General features: G+C 46.4%; 1 protein-coding gene across 1 annotated transcript in view; it reads right to left on the bottom strand.

Moving 5' to 3' along the window:
• The window catches only part of LOC121284440 (beta-arrestin-1), a 137,224-nt gene that overhangs the window by 5,651 nt on the left and 107,980 nt on the right, over positions 1–23,593 (bottom strand). The window contains exons 7-13 of the mRNA XM_041199904.1: positions 22,612–22,679; positions 20,461–20,596; positions 17,281–17,365; positions 16,425–16,497; positions 6,940–7,077; positions 5,032–5,115; positions 900–970 (exon numbers count right to left, since the gene is read on the bottom strand). Coding sequence (XP_041055838.1) covers positions 900–970; positions 5,032–5,115; positions 6,940–7,077; positions 16,425–16,497; positions 17,281–17,365; positions 20,461–20,596; positions 22,612–22,679 — 655 coding nt within the window. The remainder of the gene's footprint in view (positions 1–899; positions 971–5,031; positions 5,116–6,939; positions 7,078–16,424; positions 16,498–17,280; positions 17,366–20,460; positions 20,597–22,611; positions 22,680–23,593) is intronic.

The raw sequence follows: 23,593 nt of genomic DNA, 5'->3' as shown, positions 1-23,593 counted from the left end.
CATTGGTTTTAATTTTCCAAAATTCCTTAGATTCTGGAAAGGCCCCATCAGATTGGAAAATAGGGCAAGTGAATCCTCTATTTAAGATAGGAAGGAGTCAGGAAGCAGGAGACTACAGGCCTGTTAGCTTAACATCTGCCAGAGGGAAATTGCTGGGATCTATTAGTAAGGAAGCTGTGGCTGGGCAGTTGGAAAATCTCAAGGCAATCAGGCAGAGTCAGCATGGTTTTGTGAAAGGAAAGTCACGTTTGACGAATTTATGGGAGCTCTTTGAGGGAGTAACAAGCAACGTGGATTAAGGGGAACATGTGGACGTGCTGTACTTAGATCTCCAGGAGGCATGTGACAAGGTGCCACAACAGAGGTTACTATGCAAAATAAGAGCTCATGGTGTGGAGAGTAACGTATTAGCATGGATAGAGGATTGGCTGGCTAAACAGGAGACAGAGAGTAGGCATCAATGGGTCATTTTCAGGTTGGCAAGGATGTGACGAGCGTGGTGCCACAGGGATCAGTGCTGGGACTTCAACTATTTACACTTTATATTCAAGTCAGAAATCGATAGATTTCTGGAGGCTAGGGGAATTAAAGGGTATAGAATAGGGAGGGAAAATAGGTCAGCCATGATCTTATTGAATGGCAGAGCAGGTTTGAGGAGCTGAATGTCCACCTTCTCCTCTTATTTCTTCAAGCCTCCTTACGCGGTTCAGTGTCAATTTATGTGTATTACTGGCTTGTGTGAAGCAGCTTGGGATGTTTGGTGCTATCCGAATGCAGATTGTTGTACTTTTGGCGGACGGCTGTGCGTTTCAGGGTGGGTTTTTTTTCAGCTTTTATTTGCAGACTGCGGCCTTGGCAGTTGTACTCCGGCCTTGATTGTATTGCATCGGCCCCCTTACCTTCTCTGTAAAAGGCCTCTTCTTCAGGCTTTGCGTGCATCAGGGTGAACGGCAGCTCAAGGATCACGTCACTGAAAGGCACGTGGAAACGGGGTCATAATGTGGATGGGAAAACGTTCGCTTAGTCCTCCCTCCCCCACCCCCACCCCCAACCCCACCCCCACCCCCACCCCGCTGGCGCCTCTCTCTGTTGGTCTAGAGAGTTGCCCTTGACCAAGTGTTGCCGACTGGAACATTCCAAGGTGCAGGGCTCTGTGCTGAGGGACGCAGAGGCGCAATGGGGAAAGCCCCACCACCTGAGGCCTTTCAGCCATAGTGCAGCGAGGGGGTGGAAAGCGGGTAAAACCCCTCAGGTTCAATGTCTGTCTTGTAATGAACCTTAGAGTCGTAGAGTCATGGAGGTCTCTGGCACAGAAAAAGGCCCTTCGGCCCATCGAGTCTGCGCTGGTCAAACAAGTACCTAACTATTTCCCAACACTAGGCCCATAGCCTTGTTGCCATGGCATCGCACATCCAAATACTTCTTAAATGTTATGAGGGGTTCTGCCTCTACCATCCTTTCAGGCAGTGAGTTCCAGATTCCCACCACCCTCTGGGTGAAAAAATTCTTCCTCACATCCCTTCTAAACCTCCTGCCCCTTACCTTAAATCTATGCCCTCTGGTTATTGATCCCTTCACCAAGGGGAAAAGTTCCTTCCTGTCTACCCTATCTATGCCCCTCAATCATGTCCCCCCTCAATCTCCTCTGCTCCAGGGAAAATAACCCCAGTCTATCAGTTCTGTGAAAGGGTCATGAGGACCCGAAACATCAACTCTTTTCTTCTCCGCCGATGCTGCCAGACCTACTGAGTTTTTCCAGGTAATTCTGTTTTCATTTTGGATTTCCAGCATCCACAGTTTTTTGTTTTTATCCCAGTCTATCCAATCTCTCCTCATAACTAAAACTCTCCAGCCCAGGCAACATCCTGATAAACCCCCTCTGCTCTCTCTCTAGTGCAATCACATCCTTCCTATAACGCGGATTCCAGAACTGCACACAATACTCTAGCTGTGGCCTAACCAGTGTTTTATACAGTTCCAGCATAACATCCCTGCTCTTATATTCTATGCATCGACTAATAAAGGCAAGTATCCCATATGCCTTCTTAGTAAATATTAACTGTAAGTATAAATGTAAGGAGTAGTTACAGTATTGGCAGAAACTGAGTTGGTTTGCACTTCATGTAATGTCAACTTTGAACAGTCATGTAATGTTATTTATATATATCATAAAACAGCAATGGCCCTAACACTGACCCTTAGAGAATGCCACTGTCTACCATCCTCCAGGCTCAAAAACAATCATTTACCATGACTCACTGTCTCCTGTTCTTAAGCCAATATTTCATCCAAGTTGACACTGACCCTTCTAATTCCATCCACTTCAGTTTTGGTAACTAGCCTTTTATGTGGTACTTTGTCAAAAGCATTTTTAAAATTCATATTGAAAACATCCACTGCATTCCCTTCATCCACCTTCCCTGTTAATTCATCAAATAATTTACTTAGAAACACAATTTGCCTTCTACAAACCTGTGCTGGTATCTTTCAAGTAAAATGTCCAAATCCACATCTGAGCTTACAAAATAGGAGCAAGAGTAGACCATTCAGCCCCTCGAGCCTGGTCTGCATTCATTAAGATCATGGCTGATCTGTTCGTGTTTAGATTTCCACATTCCCATCTACCCTGATAACCTTTGACTCCCTTGCCTAATAAGAATCTATCTACCTCTGCTTTAAATATATTCAGGGACCTCACCTCCACCATCTTCTGAGTCAGAGAGTTCCAAAACCACACAATCCTCTGAGAGAGAAAATTTCTCCTCATCTCTGTCCTAAAAGGGTGACCCCTAATTTTAAAACAGTGACCCCTAGTTCTGGGCTCACCCACAAGAGGAAACATCCTTCCCACATCCACCTTGTCAAGACCGTTCAGGATCTTGTGTACCTCAATCAAATCACCCCTCACTCTTCTAAACTCCAGTGGAAACAAACCCAGTCTGTCCAACCTTTCCTCATAAGACAACCCACTCATTCCAGGTATCAATCTAGTAAACCTCCTCTGAACCACCTGGCTCGTTCTCTGCCTGTCATTGGGTTTTTAACCATCCAGTTTTAAAACTGTTCTCCCTTCTTAGTACACACCCCTCCCCAGGGCATCCCTAACCTCACTGCTTTGAATCTCCCGGTTCCCGCACCAGGCAGTACGTTCACTCTCTAATCTAATGCGTCGGCCAACAATTGCTTCTCTAGGCCACAATGCGTGCGTTGGCCTAGGGAGGATGGTGTGTCAGAACTGCAGTGCTGACCGCTGGAGCAAACAATGGCCAATGGCCAAGCTGGGGTGAAGTGGCTAATGAGCAATGGGCTGCGATTGTCAAAAGCTTCACCATTTACCTTGTGGCCAGATCTCCCAGAAGGCTAGCATTAAAATAAAGAGCAAGAGAGAGAGAGAAAGAGATTCGATAAACAAACCAGGAGCTTGGTTAGTGAAGGAAACGCATCCCATATAAACAGGAAAGCAAAACGATCAAACATTGTTCAACTGTTAACACAATGCACTCCTCTGACTAAAGTTACAGTACAATGTTGGCACTGGCTCTGTGGCTTGTGAGTCAGAAAGTCTTGGATTCCCAGTCCTCTTCCAGGAAATTGAGCCTGTACTTCAGGCTGACACTCCCAGTGCAGTATTGAGGGAGTGCCACACTGTCAGAGGTGCTGTCTTTTAGATGAGATGTTAAGCCAAGGCCCTGTATTCTCTGGAAAAGACAAACTATTTCCAAGAAGAGCAGGAGAGCTAACTCTGGTATCCTGAATTATCCCTCAAGCAAAATGACTAAAACAGATTACGTGGTAATTATCACATTGCTGTCTGTAGAATCTTGCACTGTGTAAATTGGCTGCTGAGTCTCCCACACCTCAAATTGTCTGTAAAGCACTGACAGGTGATGACAGGTTCTGCAGACACCATGCAGGATGCCCAAGCTAAGAGTGAGGCAGCTGAGCCATCGGTAAGGTGATGGTAAAATGGTAAATGCCAAATATGGAGAGGATTAACGACTGGCTTGGCTATTCCACAGGAGGGACTCTGTGCATGTGTAATGGTCAGTGATGAGACAGAGGGGTGTCTGTGGGTCAGGTGGGCAACCTGATGTCATCAAGCCAAAGTCCGATATTACAGGAGGCGAGCAGGTGCCAAAATTGGAAGCCTGTCCGCCATTTTAAAAAAAAACAATTAATGAGCAATGGACTCTATGTTTCAGTGATTGACCCTATTGGTCAGTGATGGACTCTATTGGTCAGTGATTGACCCTATTGGTCAGCGATGGACTCTATTGGTCAGTGATGAACTCTATTGGTCAGTGATGGACTCTATTGATCAGCAATGGGCTCTATTGGTCAGTGATGGACTCTATTGGTCAGTGATGGACTCTATTGGTCAGCAATGGACTCTATTGGTCAGCAATGGACTCTATTGGTCAGTGATGAACTCTATTGGTCAGTGATGGACTCTATTGATCAGCAATGGGCTCTATTGGTCAGTGATGGACTCTATTGGTCAGTGATGGACTCTATTGGTCAGCAATGGGCTCTATTGGTCAGTGATGGACTCTATTGGTCAGCGAGGGGCTCTATGGGTCAGTGAACTATTCAGACATCCTCACCACCCATGGTTCTGCCCACATCCAATGAACACTTTCAATCCATTGGTGGGTATGGAATGGGAACCCTTCCTGATTTCCAGGCTCGTTCTGTCTCAATCGCTAACCCTGGGGCACTGAGGCAAACTCTAGCAGCCTCCATCGCCATCTGACAGAAATCTGTTCATTCAGAATGGTTCAGGGACAAAATCCTGGGCCCAATAGCACATTGGGAGGAGAACCTACTGAATAAAACCATCAAGGAAGACTGGGTCCTATTCCCCACAAGACAGCATGGCTGTGTTTCTTTGACAAACACTCTTTCTTCCCGACCAATTCAATACTTAATTCTTAATACTTAATACAATCCAATACAATACCAATGCAATACTTAATATTGACACAGCTCATTAAAAAAGCTTTCACTGTGTCATGAAATCTCTGCACTTACCCCCCTCTTGAAACCACCAACTTCACTTTGACTTTGTAAGACACCATGATGCCGAGAATCTCCTTACTTGCTCCATCTCTTAGTCTGTGGGGCAAGAACATCACCCAAAGTCAATGCAAAACTCACCTGCTAGACTCACTCCAATGACATATGGTGGGAGGAGCAGGAATTGAACACACTGTCTCTCTCTCTCCACCACCCCCCACCCCCTCCCCCCAGTGGAATCCATGGGATCGCCAACACTGGCGGCTTCACCAGTGTGTCTCAGCATTTTCCGGGGTCTTCCTGTTCCTCAGGATTCAACATGGGAATATTCAAAGGTGGAGAGACACCCTTAAATGTACTTCCTCAAGTTGTCAGATTCGTGGGAACAAACGAATCCAGGACAATGGGGCATAAATTAAAGCAGGGTAATCCAGGAGTGAAGTCAGGGAGCACTTTTCCACACAAGGAAATCTGGAATTCTCTCCCGCAAAGACTGTGAAAATTGGGGGTAATTTGAAATTTTCAACACTAAGATCGATAGATATACCAGCGTTTATTGCCCATCCTTACTTGCCCAAGAAAAGATAGGGGTGAGCCACGTTCTTGAGCCGCTGCAGTCCATGTGGTGTAGGTACACCCACAGTGCTGTTAGGGAGAGAGAGTTCCAGGATTCTGACCCAGTGACAGTGTGTGTCGGTGGTGGAGGGAGCAAATATTTAAGGAGGTGAATGGGGTGCCAATCAAACGGGCTGCTTTGTCCTGGATGGTGTCGAGCTTCTTGAGTGTTGTGGGACCTGCACTCATCCAGGCCAGTGGAGAGTATTCCATCACACTCCTGACTTGTGCCTTGTAGATGGTGCATATGGGATATGGGCATCTCTGGCTAGGCCAGCATTTATTGCCCATCCCTAGTTGCCCTTGAGAAGCTGGTGGTGAGCTGCCTTCTTGAACCGCTGCAGCCCCTGTGGTGTATGTACACCCACAGTGCTGTTAGGGAGGGAGTTCCAGGATTTTGACCCAGCAACAGTGAAGGAACGGCTGATATATTTCTAAGTCAGGATGGTGAGTGGCTTGGAGGGGAAATTCCAGGTGGTGGTGTTTCCATCTATCTGCTGCCCTTGTCCTTCTAGGTGGTAGAGGTTGTGGGTTTGGAAGGTGCTGTCTAAAGAGCCTTGGTGAGTTGCTACAGTGCATCTTGTCCTTTGTCCTTTATGGTGTCCAGCTTCTTGAGTGTTGCTGGAGTTGCACTCACCCAGGCAAGTGGGGAGTATTCCATCACACTCCTGACTTGTGCCTTGTAGATGGTGGACAGGCTTTGGGGAGTCAGGAGGCGAGTTACTCTCCACAGAATTTGCAGCCTCTGACCTGCTCTTGTAGCCACATGATTTATATGGCCAGTTCAGCTTCTGGTCAAAGATAGCCCTCCACGATGTTGATAGTGGGAGATTTAGTGATGGTAATGCCATTGAATGTCAGATGGTTGGATTCTCTCTTGTTGGAGATGATCATTGCCTGACACTTGTGTGGTGTGAATGTTACTTGCCACTTTTCAGCCCAAGCCTGGATATTGCCCAGATCTTATATATTTAACCACCTGTGACATCAGTGAGTCATCAGCCCTTCCTGCCTGATTTTCCAACAACCCCTGCTCAGTTGTGAGCTGTCCACTGAGGGAAAACCCAGGTGACTGTGTTTGAATTGGCTCCGTACCATCCCATTATCCAAGATTAAAACCAGCTCAGGCACAATGGGCCGAATGGCCTCCTTCTGGGCTGCATCATTTTCTAGTTTGATACTGAACACTGCAACAAATTGCAGATTCGCAAGACTTTTCAAAATCAAAGCGTTTGGTTTTTAAATATTGATGCAAAAATAGATGTTAAAAAACCTTACAGGTGGTATATGGATACTCAGGGTGCTTACAGGGTGCTGGAAGCCAGGTTAGTGTCCTCGTGCTTGAGTTTTCCATCCAGAGCCAGGCCACGTTTCTCCCGGTTATTGGCCAGGTATGGTGTCAACGTGTACACTTTGCAGAATGTCGAGCTCGGAGCCACAATGTCACTGGAGACAGAGAGACAGAGAGACACGGAGAGAAGGGTAAGTCCAGGAAGGTTAAACCGGGAGAAATCCATCATTAGGTCTTTCAGGATAGCTAGCAACCGGCCAGGACTGGAGTGAAAGGGCATGACTGTAGCACACCTTAGCAGGCTGGTTTAATCCAGGTTAGGGACCGTTCACAAATACCACATCCTTACCCCAGCACCTAGGCTGTCAACTCTGGTTGGACCAGAATGTAACATTCACACCCCTCATTGTTCACTTGACACATCAATGGGTCAACAATGGCAATGAAAGCACCCACAAACCAAGAGAAATTGCATCGTTAGAAGCAACACACATTCATACACAGCGACTCATTCCCCGCAAACAAGTGGAATATGTTCAAGCTTTGCTGCCTTTTTGAATTACACTGAATCTTGGGAAGCCTATAGTTCCCCATTACTTTCTCCATGGCAACATCTCAGCCAATCAGAATCGACTTGCCAACCAATCACTACCCTTTGCTCCTGTAGTACAAATTGTTGTGACCATCTGAAATTTGGAATTCTTGCATTTGTATTGATGACTACAAGACAAAAACCTTGGCAGTCTCTATTCTCAGCAATAGTCAAGAAATTGCATTTATATATCACCTTTCATGACCTTGGTACAAGCCACAGTGCTTTACGGCCAATAAAGTACCTTTGAAATGTAGCCACTGCTGTAACGGCAGGCAATTTGTGTACAGCAAGCTCCCACAGACAGCAATGTGATATGGCCAGATCATCTATTTTGATTAATATTGGTCAGGACTCTGGGGAAAATTAGGCTCTTCCTCGAAATAACATTCTGGAACCTTGTAAATCCACCCAAGAGGGCAGGTGAAGCCTCAGTTTAACATCCCATCGAAAAGATGGAACCTCTGACAGTGCAGCCTTCCCTCAGTGCTGCACTGGAGGGCCAGCCTGGATAGCTGCCCGTAAGTCTCTGGAGTAAGACTTAAATCTGCAACCTTTTGACTTGAGAATGCTTCCAACTGAGTGACTCTTCCACCCTTCACAGGTCAGTTTATCCAACAAGAGCAACAACTTGAATCCATATAGCACCTTTAACAGTAAACAGTCCCAGATATTCCCAGGAGAGATTTTCAAACCAACTTTGACATTAAGCCGCAAGGAACTATTAGGACAGGCGATCAAAAGCTTTAGGTCACAGGGGCAGCTTTTAAGAACCTTCTTAAAGGTGGAGAAAGGAGCAGAGAGACTTAGGGAGGGAATTTCAGAGCTTAGGGCCCAGGCAGCTGAAGGCATGGCCGCCAACAGTGGAGCGATTAAAATCAGGGATGTTTAAGGTATATTATTGTGTTGTTGGGTTGGAGTAATTTCAATAACTCCTGAAGACTGCCAGCTGCAAACACTCTTAACTTTTTTGTACCACATTTACAGCTATGAGAACTTACACTACCTGCATTCCATGCTGCTTGTTCCTAGACTCTCAGATCGCATGAGTCACTTTCCTGCTTTGAAATCACAGATTATTACAGTTAACCCTTCACGGGACTTAGTCTAACATGCTCCATTAGTCTGCATCTTCACCCAAGTCTCTGTTCAGACTTCAATGTTCTCTGACATTCCTGGGACCTCAATGCTTCAGTTTCCTTGTCATCCTGAATGTTTCAATGTTTTGAAGTGTTTTGCAAATGTGGCCTCTTTGTGCTCTCTTAGTTAGAGGTGTTTCTCGTTCTCTCTTCATGTTCTCTCTTCTCTATTCTTCCTCTCAATTTTTTGAGATGTTCACCTTCTCTCACACTCATAAGTGTTGTGCTGCCTTCACTAGTCTACCATAGCTTGTTCTCCTCTCGTTTGTGGGGAATAAGACATTCTCATTTTGCTGTTGATCCTCTGAACATTCTTGAATCAAATTCAAACTTCTAAATGGTTTGGGATCACCTGCCTCAGTGATTTCTTTCACTTCTGAAGATTGTGACCTCTCTGGTCTCTGATTTTCACTCTGTTGCCCAATTGCAATCAAAGCTCCTCTGTTTCCTCTTACTGTGTCCTGTTCTATCTGGACAATGTTAGACCCCCCGGGGTGAGGTGATTTCTTCACCATTTTCCAAATCTCGATTGATCTCTGATCCAAACCTGTTCTCCCTGTCGAAGATCTGATGATGAATGTTTTCCCTTTATGTAGGAAAAGAAGATACATTAGTGGCTCCTTTGATTCCTGTCTGTGTATTGTACGTGTGATACATCAGGATATCATTTCTTCCAAAGACTTCGAGAGATCTGGCCACCAAACTGAATACTGTGCTTTAGCTCGTCCCTTGGTAATATCTAAATAACCTTGATGCAGATGTTTGTGAGATTACAAGTCTCAATGCTCTTGGGATTACTATTCTAACATCGTATACCAATAAATCATCCATCGCTGTCTGGTGTTCCCTCTGCTCAAAATATGGTCTCAAGATAGGACTATGTGGTATTTCTGCCGGCCACCCTCTAATGCAAAATTCTCTGATCTTCTTCTTCCTCGTCTGAATTTTGAGCCTTTTTGATTTCACTCAACCTTTGTGTAGTGGTGGTAATGTAGCGAACTCCTCGACTTCTTCCACAAACACAATCTGGCATTTTTTCTGGGTTCTCTGTTTCGATGAGTGATAATGCATCTGCTGCGCTCTGTTATTTCCCTTGAACATACACTGTATGCGTATCAAACCTCACCGGTCTTAATTTAAACCTTCGAACTCTTGCTGGCATCGTTGCAAGCTCTTTTGGATTCAATAGTGTGACTAAAGGGTTGTGGCCTGTTTCTATTGTAATGTGAAGACCTGAGACATAGTCAGCAAATTCCTTGCATGCCCACCTGGTTACTAACACTTCCTTTTCGATTACTGCATATCTCTTCTCTGTATCTGTTAATGAATGCAATGCGTAATAGACTGGCCTGCACTTTCCATCTTTTTGTACCTGAAAAAGTACTTCCCCCAATCCTGTAGAGGATGTGTATGCTGTTATAATTGTTGCTAACTCCAGATTGTAATATGTTAATATCCTTGATAACATCAACCTCTCCTTGATTTTTTTTGAATGATTTCTAATGCGGAACTTCCCAACACCACCCATTGTCTTGGCATAACAGCTGGTATTGTGGCCCACTGAGCTCTGTTAAGTATTTTTAGAAATTTTGCCACTTGATTCGCCATTCCCATTAACCTTTGTAACTCTGTAATGTTCCTTGGAGCTGGAAATTCTTTTGTGACTCTGGTCTTCAGTGGATCAACCTTTATTCCTCACGCACTCACTATGTGGCCAAGGAACCTGGTTGTTGGTTATGAAAACTTGCACTCACTGTTGAGCGTCAATCCTGCCTCTTGTAGTCTTCTCTGCACTGCTCTCACTCTCATGTCACGCTCAGCTTGGGTGGACCCATGTATCAACACCTCATTCATGTGACAAACAACTCTGTACAAGCCCTCCTAAAGATTTGACATTAATCTTTGAAAGGTCTCTGGTGGTGATGCTATTCCGAAGGGTAATCTGTTAAAACAGAATCTCCCAAATGGTGTTATGAATGTTGCGAGAAGCTCGGACTCCATTTCCATTGGTATTTTGCCAGAATCGGTTCTTACTAACTAATTTAGAGAATATTGAGCTCTTCTTTAATTTAGCTAAACTCTCATCTGCTGATACCATTTAATGGGCTTCTTTTTTTACAGCATTATTGAGTTGTGCAAGAGCAACACATATTCTGATGGAACCAGTACCATCTCTGAGCACCAACCTGTTGGCTCTTTTATGGGTGAAGCAGGCTCCTTGTCTTACTGTTGAGTGGATCTCTTCCTTTGCCTATGGAAGTAAAGGGTGTGGAACCTTTCTGGGTGTACAAAAGCATATCGGTTTCACTTCAGGGCTTAGTGTTACATATCTGTTCTCAGGTTTCCCAACCCTGTAAACAAATTCAGGAATTCTGTTCTGAAGTCACCTGATTGACCTTCCCCATTCTTTATTTCTTCTATTCTGTGGATTAGATTTAATTCCCCACATGTCATTCTACTTATAAGTGGACGACTCTGATCTTGAATTACAGACAGTACTTCAGTAATTACTTTCTGTGCTATAAAGTGGCTTTAATTCTTCCAGAACCTTCAGCTCTGTTCCGATGCTGCCAGACCTGCTGAGTTTTTCCAGGTATTTTTTATTTTTTGTTTTGGATTTCCAGCATCCGCAGTTTATTTGTTTTTAACTCTCTTGTTCAACCTTGGCTCAGCATGTGAAAGGACAGAAACTGCTGCTCCAGTACCTGACTTAAAGGGCGTCTTGTGACTTTCTGCTGGGATCTACTTGCTCGAAACCTTTAAGACCCTGAGGGGTTTTGACAGGGTGGATGTGGAGAGGATGTTTCTCCTTGTGGGGGAATCTAGAACCAGGGGTCACTGTTTAAAAATAAGGAGTCGCCCATTTAAGGCAGAGATGAGGACAAATTTTTTTCTCTCAAAGGGCATTGAGTCTTTGGAACTCTCTTCCTCAAAAGGTGATGGAAGCAGAGTCTTTGAACATTTTTAGTACCGAGGATTCTTGATAAACGAGGGGGTGAAAGGTTATTGGCAGGAATGTGGGGTCATATTCAGATTAGCCATGATCTTATTGAGTGGCGAAAGCAGGCTTGAGGGGCCGAGTGGCCTTCTCCCTGCTTCTTGTCCGTCTGTCCGTATCTATCCCTAAGGTCCAGTAACCTGCACTTGCTTCTTTAATCCCTCCCAAGTAGGGTATCTCTGTGCCTCGTGAATGTTCAAATACATGGGCCTGAATTTTCAGCTTGGTGGGTGGGGCGAGGGCGATCGGTGGGCCCAGGATCGGCCGGGAAATGGGCCGCCAACCACAATCGTCCGTCCCCACCCCCACACCCCGACTGCGATTTTACGCTGACTGGCCAATTAACAGCCAGCATGGAGCCCGCCCGCACTAAAAAGCTCAGCGCTGCCGGGGTGGTGGGGGGTGGGGGGGGGTGGTGTTGCAGGCGATGGGGTCAACGTGGTGGGGAGGGGCCAACAGAAAGCTCCCCGGAAGCAGAGAGCTGCCTCGGGGGGGCTGAAGGCCTGAGAAATCCAAAAAAAATAAAGGCTTTAAAAGCTGACAAAAGGAGCGTCCCGTGTACCGTAATCAATCAGCTGATGAAAATGCTGCCCACGGAAATGTGCTTCTATTTGAGATTCCATCATGGAAATCTCATCCGGCCCATGGATGAGGTTTGGTGAAGAATGTAAAGGCCGCCTAGCCGATTCCACCGTCCGCCAACTGTAACGGGCAACGAAAAATCGGGGTCAATTAACGGGCTTAATTGTCCTCTTAATTGTCAGCGGGTGCGCCTCCGGCTTTAGCCTGCGCCTGCTGGGCTGACTGAAATATCGCGCGAGTGTGGGGTGACGTTGGGACGCTCGCCCGATGTCATTCCGTGCTATATTACGGCCGGTGTCATTCTGTGCTATCTTACGCCCGATGTCATCCCGTGTTATCTTACGCCCGATGTGTCATCCTGTGCTATCTTACGCCCGATATCATTCCGTGCTATCTTACGCCTGATGGGGTCAGGCGCGCACCTGCCCACGTTGGTGTAAAATTCAGCCCCATGGACTCTGTTTCCTTTTATCTTTTTGAGTGTCGTGCATGTTTTTTCTACTGTGACGTAGTTCCGGAAAATGCCCCCATCTCTTTGCGCCAAATGCATTGCGTGGGTTTGGTGGGACAATTCCTGCCTTTCTCTATCTCACCAAAACAGCTAGTCTAAGCTGCCACCGTTAATTGCTTTTCATCTCGCATGTGTCTCCTTCTCTCCATTTTCCCTTCTTTATGCCTGACAAATTCAACTGAGTCTGTTACTTTGGGATTCTGTCTCTCTTTCTCCCTCCCTCCCCAGACTACCAATCGATCCAGCCTCCTGATCTCGGCTTGCCTATTTAATTGAATTATCTTCGCCAGAGTCAAGTCTTCTCTGGACTGCAAATGACCTGATAATGCATCATCCATTAATCCAACAACTACTCGTTTGCGAATTAGTCCCTCTTCCAGATTACTGTACCCACAGCGTTCTGCTAATGGGTACAAATCATTAAAGAACAAAGAACAAAGAAAAGTACAGCACAGGAACAGGCCCTTCAGCCCTCCAAGCCTGCGCCGATCATATTGCCCGTCAACTAAAACATTTTGCACTTCCGGGGTCCGTATCCCTCTATTCCCATCCTATTCATGTACTTGTCAAGCTGCCTCTTAAACACCACTATCGTACCTGCTTCCACCACCTCCTCTGGCAGCGAATTCCAGACACTCACTACCCTCTGCGTAAAAAACTTGCCCCGCACATCTCCTCTATAGTTTTCTCCTCTCACCTTAAATCTATGTCCCCTAGTAATTGACTCTTCCACCCTGGGGAGAAAGCTTCTGATTACCTACTCTGTCCACGCCACTCATAATTTTGTAAACTTCTATCAAGTCGCCCCTCAATCTCTGTCGCTCTAGTGAGAACAATCCGAGTTTCTCCAACCTCTCCTCATAGCTAATAACCTCCAGCTAATACAGGCAGCACCCTGGTAAACCTCCTCTGCACCCTCTCCAATGCCTCCATATCCTTCTGGTAATGTGGCGACCAGAATTGCATGCAATATTCCAAGTGTGGCCTAACCATGGTTCTATACAGCTACAGCATGACTTCCCAGCTTTTATACTCAATACCCCTGCCAATGAAGGCAAGCCTGCCATATGCCTTCCTGACTACCTTATCCACCTGCGTTGTCACTTTCAGTGACCTGTGGACCGATACACCCAGATCCCTCTGCCTGTCAATGCACTTAAGGGTTCTGCCATTTACTGTATAATTCCTGCCTGTTTTAGACCTTCCAAAATGCATTACCTCGCATTTGTCCGGATTAAACTCCATCTGCCATTTCTCCGCCCAAGTCTCCAACCGATCTATATCCCGTTGTATCCTTTGACAATCCTCTTCACTATCTGCAACTCCTCCAACCTTAGTGTCGTCTGCAAACTTACTAATTAGCCCAGTTACATTTTCCTCCAAATCATTTATGTATACTACAAACAGCAAAGGTCCCAGCACTGATCCCTGTGGAACTCCACTAGTCACAGCTCTCCATTCAGAAAAGCACCCTTCCACTGCTACCCTTTGTCTTCTATGACCAAGCCAATTCTGTATCCATCTTGCCAGCTCACCTCTGATCCCGTGTGACTTTACAGTTGTTGAGAAGCTATTTGGGGGCTAGATGGGATGTAGGTTTCAGTTAACTATCAATTCAGCTGTGGCCTTGCTAAGTGAAGGAGCAGAATGGAGGGGCTAGATGGCATTCTCCTGCTCATTGTTCACAATTTTGCATTACCACCAATTTCTATACACCCCCAGGTGTCACTCTCCAAGGAAATTCAAAGAGTTTAAAAAAGGGAACAGGGGAGGGTTACCAGGGATGAGGGGCTTCAGTTGCAGGGAGAAAAGTTCAGACTGTTTGCAAAGAATATGTGAGGTTTGATAGAACAGAGAGAAAAGCGATTTCCTCTGATGACTGAGTCAATAAGAGGAGGTCATAGATTTAAAATCATTGGCGAAATCAAGCGAATCTCCTGTACCAGTTTGGCTACACTTCAGCCTGATTTAAGTCTGCAACTTTCTCAAAACTGTCTGGTAGAGATAGAGGTTTGTCTAGTTCCATCCTTTTACCGCATGCCACTATATATTATTATGTTGTTGGGTTGGAGTAGTTTCAATAACTCCCGAAGATGGCCAGCTGCAAAAACTCTAACCTTAATGTAACATATTTACAGCTATGAGATCACGTCCTTACACAAGTTTCTTTCCTAGACTCTCAGGTCACATGAGTATGTGACACTCCCTTCTATGGCATCACAGACTATTACAGTTAGCCTTTTATGGGACTTAGTCTAACATACTCCACTCTACTACACAGGAGACTGGCATTAGAGGAATGCAGAGATCTAGGAGGGCTGTGGGGCTGATGGAAGTTACAGAGATTGGTGTGAAGGTGGTAGGGGGAGGGGGGGTAGGAGGGGAGAGGGTGGAGGAGGGGCAGGGCCATGAACGGATTTGAAAACAAGGATGAGAATGTTAAAACAAGGCACTCCTTAACCAAGAGCCATTGTCTGTCCAGTGAGCACAGGGGTGATGGGCGAACAGCACTTGGTGAGAGTTAGGACAGGATTAGCAATGATGTCAGAGTATCTTGGGAAATTCGTGAGGGGAGGTGACAGTGGAGTGGTATTGTCACTGGACTAGTGCTCCAGAGACCCAGGGTAATGCTCTGAAGATTTGGGTTCAAATCCCACCACGGCAGATGGTGGAATTTGAATTCAGTAAAAATCTGGAATTAAAAATCCGATGACGATCATGAAACCATCACCGATTGTTGTAAAAACCCATCTGGTTCACTAACCTCCTTTAGGGAAGGAAACCTGCCATCCTTACCCGGTCTGGCCTACACGTGACTCCAGACCCACAGCAACGTGGTTGATCCCTAACAAGGGCAATTAGGGATGGGCAATAAATGCCTACCTAGCCGACGACTCCCACATCTCATGAACGAATTAAAAAAAAACTCCCCCAGGTGTCACTCTCCAAGGAAATTCAAAGATCTTAAAAAAGGGAACAGGGGAGGGTTACCAGGGATGAGGGGCTTCAGTTGCAGGGAGAAAAGTTCAGACTGTTTGCAAAGAATATGTGAGGTTTGATAGAACAGAGAGAAAAGCGATTTCCTCCGGTGACTGGGTCAATAGGAGGAGGTCATAGATTTAAAATCATTGGCAAAAGATTTAGAGGGGGAGATGAGGAGTGTTGTGTATTTTTTGTATTTGATTTTTCTCAGGGCAAGGCTGAGATGGTGCTAGTTTCTAAATGTGCAGGAACTTTATTTACAGAATTTCATACTATGCTTTAAAATATTTACCCCGCCCCTCTCAGCTTAGCTTCTAGTAGCTTCTGTGGTGTTGGTTTACTTTGCTCTGAGTCAACACACAGGCTTAACCAATCAAGCTCCGTGAGCATGGATTAGTCACCAAATAGACATGTTCAAACGCAGAACAATTGAATCATTGAACATGGAAAAAGGTTTTCTGCTGAGTTTTCGGGATCTGGAACGCTTGATCTGTTAAGGTAGTAGAAGCAGATTCTACCAATAATTTTAATAGGGAGATATTCCTGAACTTGTGGGGAGACTAGAAGCAGGGGGCGTTGGACTAAGCATGACTGCTCTTTCAGAGAGCCAGGACAGGCATGATGGGCCAAATGGCCTCCTTCTGCGCTGTAAGTCCTTACGATTCTACGATTGCAAAGGTTGGAAATGCTGTACTCACTCTGCTTCTGCTGCGGCGACAGGGCACTTGTACTGGGCCGTGTTAAACAGGCAAATGTCTGCATACTGACGAACTGTAAAACAAGAGGCGCATGTTCGAGAAACGGGAGGTCAAGTGGCAGCTCGGCGCATTTGGCGCAATCAAGCAACCTGACATCAGGTCGTGGACTCAATCCCTTCCGACCCGCGCGTTCTATTTTTCTCGAGTTTGCCCTCACTTTCGGCGCTCGCCCTCACCAGACTCCAGAGGCATCGATTGACAACATTCCTGATGTGTCTCAACGCTAGCGTCGCACTTCAAGGCTGCGAGTGCTGGCGCATTGTTGTAATGTAGTGGAAGGGCTCACAGCTGAACCCCATCTTTAGCTTACAACTGTGGCCTCCTTAGTTATTGACGCCATACAAATTAATCATCACCTGAACGTTGCTGAGAAGGGTGAAATGCTGTGGAAGCTTCTGGCCTTGCGCTCACCAGGACAAATGCAAGAATGGCAAATTTTAAAGCAATCACAGGAAATCAGCACCCTTTATTCCTAGTAGTGTAAATCGTGAAGGTTTGAAATTTGGCATTCTTGCATTCGTCCTGACGAGCGCAAGATGGAAAGCTTCAGCCACGCGTCACTCTTATCGGTGATAACCATCGCCCTTTACCCTAAGCCCTGCTTGCATATCCAAAATGGTCATCTTAGTTTCACAGCAAGTCTGCGTCAAGAACACAGACCTGGTTCCATCAGTAACATATCCTGATGAGGTGCACCAGGGCCTGTTAACATTTCAGTAAAATAATCCAACTCCTGTGGGAATCTTGAGAGCCAAGGGAGCTGAGGCACGATTAGCATTTCTCAGGGGTCACCTACCTGCAATCTTTAGCTTCTTGACGGTCTTGCTGGTGTTGTTGGTCACGTGAACATTGACGTTTATTGGTTCCCCGTGATAGTAAATCTGGAACGGCAAAGTGTTCACAAGTTTCAAAACGCAGGACCCTCCAGGATGTGGAGTCGCCTGGATCAGCCAGCAAGGCCCTCAGTGTCAAAGGGCATTCGCTGCGTTCCAGCAATTATTTCATAGCTCCATTCGTGGGTGAAATGCACGCCAGGGTTTATGGTTCACACAATTCGCAACCACAGTTCGCCCCACTCTTCCTGCCTTTGTCATTCAAATGAACATGGAACTCAGACAGTGAGAGAATACAGCTTAAAACTCACACTACATCGAATAACACATTCCTGGGACTGAGTTACAGGCTGGAATTTAATCGGGGGGTACAGGGGGTTTATATATAGAATAACACACACCCAGGACTGAGCTATAGTCTGGAATCTAATCGAGAGGTTCAGGAGGTTTATATATAGAATAACAGATACCCGGGAGTGAGTTACAGACTGGAATCTAATCGAGGGGTTCAGGGGGGTTTATATATAGAATAACAGATACCCGGGAGTAAGTTACGGACTGGAATCTAATCGAGAGGTTCAGGAGGTTTATATATAGAATAACAGATACCCGGGAGTGAGTTACAGACTGGAATCTAATCGAGGGGTTCAGGGGGGTTTATATATAGAATAACAGATACCCAGGAGTAAGTTACAGACTGGAATCTAATCGAGGGGTTCAGGGGGGTTTATATATATAGAATAACAGATACCCAGGAGTGAGTTACAGACTGGAATCTAACCGAGGGGTTCGGGGTGGTTTATATATAGAATAACAGATACCCGGGAGTGAGTTACAGACTGGAATCTAATCGAGGGTTTCGGGGTGGTTTATATATAGAATAACAGATACCTGGGAGTGAGTTACAGACTGGAATCTAATCAAGTGGTTCGGGGGGGTTTATATATAGAATAACACATACCCAGGAGTGAGTTACAGACTGGAATCTAATCGAGGGGTTCAGTAGGTTTATATATAGAATAACACATACCTGGGAGTGAGTTACAGACTGGAATCTAATCGAGGGGTTTGGGGGGTTTATATACAGAATCACAGATACTCGGGAGTGAGTTACAGGCTAGAATCTAATCGAGAGGTTCAGGAGGTTTATATATAGAATAACACATACCCGGGAGTGAGTTACAGGCTGGAATCTAAGCGAGGGGTTCAGGGGGGTCTATATACAGAATAACAGATACCCAGGAGTGAGTTACAGACTGGAATCTAATCAAGGGGTTCGGGGGGTTTATATATAGAATAACACATACCCGGGAGTGAGTTACAGACTGGAATCTAATCGAGGAGTTCGGGTAGGGTTTATATATAGAATAACAGATACCCGGGAGTGAGTTACAGACTGGAATCTAATCGAGGGGTTCAGGGGGTTTATATACAGAATGACAGATACTCGGGAGTGAGTTACAGACTGGAATCTAATTGAGGGGTTCAGGGGGGTTTATATATTGTAAAGAACATATTTTTATTTTTTGGACTGTGGCTTTAAGGTTGGACTCTGGCTTTAAAAACTACCATGGCTGCAGTTTAAAAGACCTGAAATCTCCCTCTCTGTTTTTGGAAGACTTCTGTAATCCTGCCATAGTAGCGAGTTGGCTATTCCTTACATCGCTGTGTCCTACTTTCTTTGAGAAACCGCTGTCAGGGGGAAAAGGTGAAAAATCACCAGTAAAGACATTAAAAGCAAGTTTCAACCAGAGAACCACAAACTGCAAGCGCTGGGAGACCACTTTGTGTCAGCCACAACAACATGCAAGGAATTTGGAAGAAAGCAATCCAAGCCAATCTATCTAATCCTGAACTTTGGTGTTATTGAACTGTTTTATCTCACCCTTAAAATCCATATTTTGTGTGTTTGTGTGTGTCTGTGTGTGTGTGTGTGTCTTATGTATGTACGTATGGGTGGTTTATATATAGAATGACAGATACCCAGGAGTGAGTTACAGACTGGAATCTAATCGAGGGGTTAGTTGGGGTTTATATATAAAATAACAGAAGCACGGGAGCGATTTACAGACTGGAATCTAATCGAGGAGTTTGGGCTGGTTTATATATAGAATAACAGATGCATGGGAGTGAGTTACAGACTGGAATCTAATTGTGGGATTTCTGGGGGTTTATATATTTTTTCTTTTTTTTATTCATTCATGGGATGTGGGCTTCTCTGGCTGGGCCAGCATTTATAGCCCATCCCTAATTACCCTTGAGAAGGTGGTGGTGAGCTGCCTTCTTGAACCGCTGCAGTCCATGTGGTGTAGGTACACTCACAGTGCTGTAAGGAAGGGAGTTCCAGGATTTTGACCCAGCGACAGTGAAGGAATGGCGATATATTTCCAAGTCAGGATGGTGAGTGGCTTGGAGGGGAACTTCCAGGTGGTCGTGTTCCCATCTATCTGATGCCTTTGTTCTTCTAGATGGTAGTGGTCATGGGTTTGGAAGGTGCTGTCTAAGGAGCCTTGGTGAATTCCTGCAGTGCATCTTGTAGATGGTACACACACTGCTGCTACTGTACGTCTGTGGTGGAGGGAGAGAATGTTTGTGGATGGGGTGCCAATCTAGCGGGCTGCTTTATCATGGATGGTCTCAAACTTCTTGAGTGTTGTGGGGCTGCACTCATCCAGGCAAGTGGGGAGTATTCCATCACACCTGTAGATGGCGGACATGCTTTGGGGAGTCATGAGATGAGTTACTCATGGCAGGATTCCCAGCCTCTGACTTGCTCTTGTAGCCACAGTATTTATATAGCTAGTCCAGTTCAGTTTCTGGTCAATGGTAACCCCCAGGATGTTGATAGCGGGGGAATCAGCAATGGTAATGCCATTGAATGTCAAGGGGCGATGGTTAGATTCTCTCTTGTTGGGGATATAGAATAACATATTCCCGGGAATGAGTTGTGGACTGGAATTTAATTAAGGGTTTTGTGGAGGGTTTATGTACAGAATAACAGATGCCTGGGAGCTAATATAAGCAGACTTTACAGTGAATTTCCTGACACAGCGTCAGAAAGCAGACTGCCTACGCTAAGTGGTCCTTTTTTATTTCTGACTCACGACGTCTCTGCGCTACTCATCTACCCTGGAGACTCTCACCTCTTTATCCAGTGATGCCTCCAGGTGGAGGGGTTTGTCTGACATCAGGAACTGTCTTGTGGTCTCAGCCATCGGTTGTGGACCAGGTTTCTCAGGTGCGTACTGTACCTTACGAATCACCAGCCTCACTGAGTTCCTGCGGCAGAGGTTATGAAGCTCGTCAAAAGACTCATCCTAATGTAATCACCGATAACCAACAGAAGCTCAGAACTACCCAGTGTATTGGGCAGAATCCTTCTCTCCAACGTAGGAGAGAATGAGCGATAATTTGGAGGAAGGTGCTTTTGCAGGACAGAGGAGGGGTGGATATTCTCTGTTTTGGACTCACCTTCCCTGCCTGACACATTCAATATTTACGCAAGGTCATGCCAACGGAGATGAACATACGAACATACGAAGTAGGAGCAGCAGTAGGCTTTTCAGTCCTTTGAGCCTGCTCCACCATTCCATTAGATCATGGCTGATCTAATAGTAACCTCCGAACCACATTCCCACCTAACCCCGTTAACCTTTGACTCCCTTGTTAGTCAAGGATCTATCTATCCCTGCCTTAAAAAATATTCAATGACCCCGCCTCCACTGCTCCCTGGGGAGGAAAGTTCCAAAGATTCACGACCCTCTGAGAGAAGAAATTCCTCCTCATCCTCCTTAAATGGGAGGCCGCTTATTTTTAAACTGTCTCTCCTGGTTCTGGTCTCTTCCACAAGGGGAAATATTCTTTCAACATCCAACCTGTCAAGAGTCCTTAGGATCGTAAATATTTCTAAAGGTCACCTCACATTCTTCTAAGCTCCAACGGATACAGGCCCAACACGTCCAGCCGTTGCTCGTAAGTTAACCCCGATCCCAGGAACGACGAGGAGGAATTTCTTCTCCCAGAGGGCTGTTAGTGTTTGGAATTCTCTTCCCCAGAGAGCAGTGGAGGCTGGGCCGTTGAATATGTTCAAGGCTGGATTAGGCAGATTTTTGATTGGCAATTAAAAGTCAAGGGCTATGCAGGACAGGCAGGAAAGCGGAGTTAAGGCCACATCAAATCAGCCATGATCTCATTGAATGGCAGGGGAAGGGCTGAATGGCCTACTCCTGCTCCTATTTCTTATGTCCTTAAACTGCTTCAAATCACAGGTTAGGCCTCAGCTGGAGCTCCGTGCCCAGTTCTGGGCACCACACTTTAGGAAGGATGTCAGGGCCTTGGAGAGGATGCGGAGGAGATTTACTCAAATGATACCAGGGATAAGGGACTTCAGTTAATGTGGAGAGACTGGAGAAGCTGGGATTGCTCTCTTTAGAGCAGAGAAGGTTAAAGGGAGTTTTAATAGAGATGTTCACTATTATGAGGGGTTTTGATCAAATAAATAAGGAGAAAATGTTTCCACTGGTAACTGGGTTGGTAACAGGTATAAAATAATTGGTAAAGGAACCTGAGGGGAGATGAGGAGAAATTTTTTTCAGACGGAGAGTTGTCAAGGTCTGGAACCCACTATCCAAAAGGCTGGTAGAATTAGATCCCATAGGGTCATTGAATGTGTCCTTGAAGAGGATGAATTTTCAGAGTTATGGTGAAAGGCAGTGGGATTAATTGGATAGCAAGGGCACAATGGACCGAATGGTTTTCTTCTGCATTGTAAGGTTCTGTGTAAATGGTACTGAGGAGAGTGGATCCCTGTGGAATCTCTCTCCTGCCCATTTACAATGGCACTGTTTCCCACAGTGTGGGGGTCATTTTGAACTCCAGTTGCTAGGTGGAAAAATAAATGGAAGCCAATTGGCATCTTGTTTGACAACTTGTTTCTCCAACCCCTCCCAACACCCCCACCCAGCACCCCCCCAACACCCCCACACAGCACCCCCACCCAGCAGCCCCCAAACCCCTCCAACACCCCCACCCACACCCCCCCAACACCCCCACCCAGCACCCCCGCCCAGCAGCCCCCAAACCCCTCCAACACCCCCACCCAGCACCCCCCCAACACCCCCACGCAACACCCCCACAAACGCCCCCCAACACCCCCACCCAGCACCCCCCCAACACCCCCACGCAACACCCCCACAAACCCCCCCAACACCCCCACCCAGCAACCCCCAAACCCCACCCCCCCCCAACACCCTGATTTCATTTCCCATGGTCAATGAAGAGTAAAGGGCTTTTACCTTTTATGGATTTTCTCTTCCATGTTCTCGGCGCAGTATGTTTTCACCTCAAAGTCCACACCACAAGCCTTTGTGAAGATAAAGAGGAAGAGCCCCAGTGATTATCAGTAAATGGAAGTTGCGCTCAAACAGAATGCGACAAATGGTCTGTTAGTCTGGGGCAACGAGAGGCTCCATCATCCCCCATTCAGGGCAAGGGCTGACTCCTTTGCAAAGAGGCCGTGAACTGGTGCCTGGACTACCTGCTGCTCATCATTTTACATGGAATTTAATATAGAGAGGTGTGGGGTGTGGGGCGATGCTTGTTGACAGAAGGGACAAGGAGAGGCAATATAGACTTAATGGGGGGGTGGGGGGTGGGGGGGTGGGGGGCAGAAACGTGTGCCCCTCCGCCGTGGCGGGGTTGATGGCAGCTGGACGTTTGAGCCGATGGGTGGGCAGGGGGCTGGGGATCCCACGACCTTCCAGACCCCGCCCTGATTAAGCCAGTGGCTGGAAGACCCGTGGAATGCCAATTAATACCCACTCCAGGGTCTCATCCCTCTGCCGCTGGTGTTAGCCCAGTGACAGGCAGGGGCTTCACCATGTGGGGAGTGTGAAGAGCAAAGCCTGGCATGTTAGCTTGAGGGGTCCTGAGTGGAGGGGGCTCTGGTTCAAAGGCACTAAGTGCCTGATCGGGAGACCCGGCATCGGGAAAGACGGGGGGGGGGTGGCCCGCTGGGAGTCATCGCTCTGTCCTTGCTGCTCACCCCCACCCCATCGTCACAGCCCCTCCAGCGCCATTCCCCCCACCCCCACCCACCAAATCCCACAACCCTCCTCCCGCCATCATTCAGCTGCGTTGGGTGAGTCCTCGATCCGCAGCCCCTGGTGGGTGTCCTTTTACCATCAGTGAATGGGAACAGTTTTTCTTTGTCTATCTTATCTAAACCTGTCATCATCCTGTCCCCCTCTATCAAATCTCCCCTCAACCTCCTTTGCT

This window comes from Carcharodon carcharias, chromosome 11 (assembly GCF_017639515.1).
Source record: "Carcharodon carcharias isolate sCarCar2 chromosome 11, sCarCar2.pri, whole genome shotgun sequence".
NCBI lineage: Eukaryota > Metazoa > Chordata > Chondrichthyes > Lamniformes > Lamnidae > Carcharodon > Carcharodon carcharias.
This window is presented reverse-complemented; position numbering and strand designations above follow the sequence as displayed.